The 6,000-nt window shown below is 37.4% G+C and overlaps 1 protein-coding gene across 1 annotated transcript in view; it reads right to left on the bottom strand.

The window, feature by feature from the left end:
- Nucleotides 1-1,367: 1,367 nt before the first annotated feature.
- Nucleotides 1,368-6,000, bottom strand: part of LOC124266494 — a 31,508-nt gene continuing 26,875 nt past the window's right edge. The window contains exons 5-6 of the mRNA XM_046701291.1: nt 2,550-2,645; nt 1,368-1,985 (exon numbers count right to left, since the gene is read on the bottom strand). Of these exons, the coding sequence (XP_046557247.1) occupies nt 1,609-1,985; nt 2,550-2,645 (473 nt within the window). The 3' untranslated portion in view covers nt 1,368-1,608. The remainder of the gene's footprint in view (nt 1,986-2,549; nt 2,646-6,000) is intronic.

Raw genomic sequence — 6,000 nt, 5'->3', positions numbered from 1 at the left:
GCCTCACAGTCAGTAGTATATACGTCGAATTCGTATTGTAAGGAGGACTTGACCCTCGGACAGCGGCTAGGCAGGTGGGCTGACGATCGCCTCTGTGGTGCTGCCTGGCCGTTGCTGCACTATCATGTAATTGTATATTTAGATGCCGAATAAAGTGTGTTTGAAGAGATAGATATCCAAACTAAACAGCCAGGGATACAAGTTCTTACATGTACAGAAAATCATTACCACACAAATTAACGCTCAAAAGCAAGGCTTCATGCATACATTTTGATATCACAATATGGATCTATCTACGCGATCAGGATATGATGACAACAAAGTCAGCGACCCTGACCACACGATCCCATTCGTGAATGAAAAGTGGAATTCATTGCGTCATTGTATGGGGACAATAATGCATAATGTTAGTAAAATTCCAACATAACTTCAACTGTTGGAACGGGAGAAATCAAAACAACGTTTCCTTACGGAGAAGAGGAAGTTGGAACTACCGTGTGGGGAAATGTTACAATGTCACTTCAGAGCCGTGGAGCTGCATGAATGGCAGTCGGACTGGGGTCAATACAGTTCGAATACTGTGTGAGATCGACCATTGGCACAAACTGCTAGTAAAACCAGTATGCTGCGCCCACCAACGAACGCGCTCAGTCGGCAAAGCACAAATGATTCGTGACTCGTCACTGAAGCCAATCCTGTCCCACTGCCTCTGGAGGTATCTGGCACATATTCAGAACAATCGGAAACATTGAGCACAATGGCGTTTGGATAGATTATGTGTATGTTGCCATGGCTCGGATACTTGTGGTGCGCTATCAATTCCTTATATTCTGTGATGACACTCTAGCAACTGTCTGCTAGAGGAGGTTGTAATGTAGTAATTGGTTTGGTTGCTAGATCAGTATGAATGTAGGTGTATATTGTGCTTGTTTATCAATCCAGGTTACCGGACAGATCGGCAGCAAAAGGGACTTAAACAAAGCTGTAAAAACAAACTCAACACACCGTCTACAAAAAAACTGGCCGACTATAACCCGGATCCTACACTTGGACTTCTCATGATGTGATGTAATCCAAAAATTAACAATTCATTTAGTTCCAGAAAATGAGTGTAAGTGTTATAGTGCCACTGGATTGTCTACTCCACAATTTGATTGGTAAAGGCTTGACAGTTTACAAGTAGTCACACTTGAAGTATAGCAAGAGAAATGTTGTGCATTCTGCAGACCAAGAACGAACATCTCCGTTTTGAACATTTAATATAATGTTTTATGAATGGTAGATGCTACCGGTATCTACTAACCGTTAGTCTCTGAATATACATCATTCCGAAGGAAACAAATAACTCCATTTACATTGAAAACGAGACCCAGTGAGCCTATAACTGAGAAAAATATACAACTGCTTCATAGCATTGCAGACAGGGCTGGTGCTGTGGAAAAATAATACGGTTCAGGTCCTGTCAGACACAGTACCTACCTGTAGTTGAAATTATTTTGGAGACATGTGGCGTTATCAACGCTTTTCAGCAATTCATAGATATACTACTTAGCACTTTTTCGCAATTTACGATCAATGAAATCTGTTTTGGTCAACAATCGAGACTGATTATTCCCTGGGGGTTTTACCTGATGTCTGTGCTGTCTGCACTTCTGACTCACTCAACTCTCGCAGCTCCACCTGTATGCTGCTGTCCTTGATGTCTAGCTCACGCAGGCACTGAATGATGATATGTTTCACCTTCTTGTGCTTTATGATCATGTCAATAGCATCATCTTTGGTTGGATGTGCGAAGTAAAGGATCAGACTCCCCCTAACCGCCTTTAGAATTTCACAAATAAAGGATTCTGTGAGGTTTTTACGCAAACATCGCCATGAATCCGGGGAGATTTCCAAGAAATGATTGTTGGAGAAAAAATTGAAGTTCCAGGTTGTTACATACGGGCCAGCTGTAGACTTGTCGTTAAACACAATCAATGTTTTGCCTGGAATATTGGAAACTGACATATAATCACCAAATATACATATTTGGGTCTTCTATGCAATCACATTCAAAACAAAATAGCATACATGATCACCAAACAACTAACATTTACTTAAGAAACACTTTCTTCATATTAGTATCTAGTGTAGGCGAATGGGGGATTGTTTTGTCTTTCTAAAGATTGACAGCCAAAGGTGTCTCACATCCCGTCTTTCTAGAGGGGAGATTCATGTTAAATACACAGTGCCAATGTTTTTTAGTGTTGAACAAGAAGCATAACCAAAGACACCGAACAAATTCACATACAGAAATGTCCTTAAGCAGTTACTAGTAGTTGGAAGTTACAGTACCACCAACGTTGCCCATTTAAGAGATGTATGGCCTGTCATATAAATGGAACATTCCTCAGGATAGATCCTTGTGTGACGTTACGACTGAAGCAAGTTATTTAATAAAAAAGACATACATTATGACTCCGTGATTCTGTAAGTGACTCATATTTAAACTCCATGAAATAAATTACTAAAAAGGCCAAGAAACAAGTGTCAAGGGGCTGCAGTCATACCTTCAAACTGATTAATTGCTTCTGCTCTTATACTTCCGGCCACAAGTGACTTATCTGCCTTGCTCCTTCCTGTCATCCCAGTAAAGGAAAAAGTACCTATGAAAGAAAAGTAAAGTTAGATAGCAGCCTGCATACACAAATCCCATCCCATCTGAGTATATCTAAATTATCAAAAACTACGATCTGTCCCTTCTTGAAGGTTTTGAGGGAAACCCTAACAATTACAGACTCGTATGGTTGATAGACTCTCTGCAAGATATTTACTTCTATTTTCAAACACTTGAATTCAGAGACAGGTATTTTAATGCTGATCATATACTTTCTCTCCCAGCAACGATTCAGAAATATGCTTATAAAGAGAAAGAGAGATTCTACTGTTTGTTTCCTGTATACTTGTAACACTGTTAAACAGGTTGAATTAGTGTAAAACTAGTTCTCCACTGTTTCAATTCCCTCATAGATACATGGGATGTCCGCCTTATTTTGCAAAGGTCGCACGGTATAAAAGAGCATACGAATCTGTCACACAGCAAGCGGCACCCCCCTCCCTCGAGGACTAGAGGGTCACGTGATACCCCTCTCCGCAGGCTATGGATGACTGCGAGGCCGATGCAGACTCATCAAATAACAGGTGTTGATATTTCCCATGATATTGGCCACCTTTGAATATTTATATGGAACGTAGATGATTACTGCCCAAAATACATGATCCCGAATTTCTTCAATTTATGGAGAAATTTCACATAATATGCATTTTATGGACGTTCGTCGACAGAATTATTGATATCCCGCAACTTTCGGCTTATAATGCCTATGCTGCTAAAGCTCATAGACAGTGCTGGCAGGTAGTCAGGCGGTGTTTATATGTTTATACATGCGTCAATAGCTAAACACTGCCAACATGTAAAACTTGAATATCGACAATGCTGTTGGCATTAAGATAAATACACCCCTTATAGAAGGGGATAAAGAAGTTGTCCTAATACGGAGGTATGGTCCAAACCGAGAAGCAAGACGTGAATTTAGGCGCTATAGAAGTACCAAATCATCTTCCAGTACACGAGGCTATCGTACATTGCGAACGAGTGTAGAAAAGCTAAATATCTGTATCAACGTAAAAAGCGTTCCAAGTTAAGTTCATCAGTCAACAACCCATCTGCATTCTGGAAAGACCTTCGAAGTATCTCTGCTAAAATGTCAAGTTCTCCTATTGATAAACCAACCTTGTATCATCATTTTACAAAATTACATTGCGATTGTAAGCTGAACAAAGATGGGTCTAGCAGTCAAGATTTTAGAATTGATGAAACTGTTGTTCTGATTGAAACTGACCATTGTATTTTGGAGAATCCTATTACTTGGTCTGAAATAAGCTCACGTCTCAATCATTTAAAAAGGGCTAAAGCAGCTGGACACGACGGAGTTATAATTGAATTGTTAACATTTTCCGAAAATGAGGTGAGGTGAAACTGGGTTTAACGTTGTGCTTTATACTGACTCCGAGCCGACCAGTCCTTGTTGTACCCATTACTGCCGAGCGCCAGACAGGGACCAACAAGTACCATATTTTAACGTCTTTTGGTATGATGCTTTTCCGAAAATATCATCATGCCTTTCGTTGTGAAATTGTATAACATTCTTTATGACAAGAGTATTTTTCCAAATGCCTGGAGTAAAGCTATCATAGTGCCTCTTCATAAAAGGGCGATCGATGCAAGCCAGACAATTATAGAGGAATATCCTTACAATGCGTATTAATTATATACACCTATCTTGAATATACGTATTACGAATTGGTCTAATGTAAGAGACAAGATACTAGAGAGTCAGGCAGGTTTTTTGACAGGGATATTCAACCGTAGACCATATTTTTACTTTAAATAGAATTATAGCAAAATGTCTCCTTAAGAAGAAATAGAAATTATATGTAGCATTCATAGATTTCAAGAATGCATTCGATGCTGTTGATCGATCAAAGTTACAGAAATGTTTATGTAAAACTGGTATGGGAAGGAAAATGATGCATTCAATTATTAGTATATATCGTTCGGTAAAAGCTTGTGCTATATGTAATAATGAACACACCAACTATTTTGATTGTCCAGTGGCTTTAAAACAAGGTTGTGTACTTCGTCCCATTTTGTATTCTCTCTTCATAAGTGAATTGTCAGATGAACTATCAAAACGTGGTAAATACGGCATACAACTTTTTCCCGATTTGTTAGAAATTCTACTTTTCATATTTGCAGACGATGTAGTTCGTGTATCGGATAGTGTTCCTCTATTACAAAACCAGCTTAACATATTACATGACTTCACAGAATACAATTGTTTGGTTTTTTGAAGGTATAGATGCTCAGCTAAGCATGAGCAGTGGTTTTTAAATGACAAGAAAATTACTGGTAATTAGTTATAAATACCTTGGTGTTTTATATTCTTCTACTCATAAAATGGGAAGCCCGTATTGCTGATTTAGCGACGAGAGGTAAACGTGCATTAATGGAAGTTATTATTAATCTCAGTAAAGTCGGAAAGGTAAACTGTAATGTTTTCTTTAAAATTTATTATATTGCGCAGTAATATGGGGTATGCACACATTTGATAAATTAGGAAAAGGTTATTTAACTTCGTGTAAAAGATTTTTAAATGTTAGTCCTCAAACCCCGATTTTTATATGGGGAATGCGGCAGGTATCTGCTTTATATTAACGCAATCTGTAAAACATTAAGATATTGGCTACAGGTTTTAGAAATGCAAGAAATCCGAATCTCACTTAAGGTATATGAAATGCAATTATATTACTGTACACTACTTATGCATCATATATTCGTAATACCTTATTCTCACATGGCTTTGGTTAGATATGGATGTTCCAATCAGTAGGAGATGTGTCCTCTTTTATTAATGCCTTTAAAAATGTTGCTATTAATATGTTCTTCTAATCTTGGACTTGTACTCTGAATAATACTTTCAGATATCGTATTTATCGTCAATATAAAAGCATTTTAGCGCCTGAGAAATATTTATATTGCATTATTGACAAACGACTTAGAAATATATTTGTTAAGTTGTGATGTGGTTTGTGAAGATTCAAATATAATGAAGGGAGATGATTAAGACTTGATAAATCTAAACATTTATGTCCATATTGTAATTTTGGTACTGAATAGTACCATTTTTATGCATGTATCCATTATATAGCACTTTACGAATTAAATACTTACCAAAAATCCGAACATGTACAAATTTAGATCTTTTCTATCAACCAATAATGTACTAGTTTTCAAAAGCTTAAGTAAATTGTTATGGCATGCATATAAATTAAGAGGGAGTATATGTAAAACTTTAGATGATAGTTATCATACATACAATATCTGTTCACCGTAATATATATAATGTTATGCTTTGTAAACTACGGCAATATTGGAAATTTTTCTATAGTATATAAAAC

This window comes from Haliotis rubra, unplaced genomic scaffold (assembly GCF_003918875.1).
Source record: "Haliotis rubra isolate DU_JTF1 unplaced genomic scaffold, ASM391887v1 Scf126, whole genome shotgun sequence".
Classification (NCBI taxonomy): domain Eukaryota; kingdom Metazoa; phylum Mollusca; class Gastropoda; order Lepetellida; family Haliotidae; genus Haliotis; species Haliotis rubra.
The sequence above is the reverse complement of the archived record's forward strand: the minus strand, read 5'-3'. Positions and strand labels throughout refer to the sequence as shown.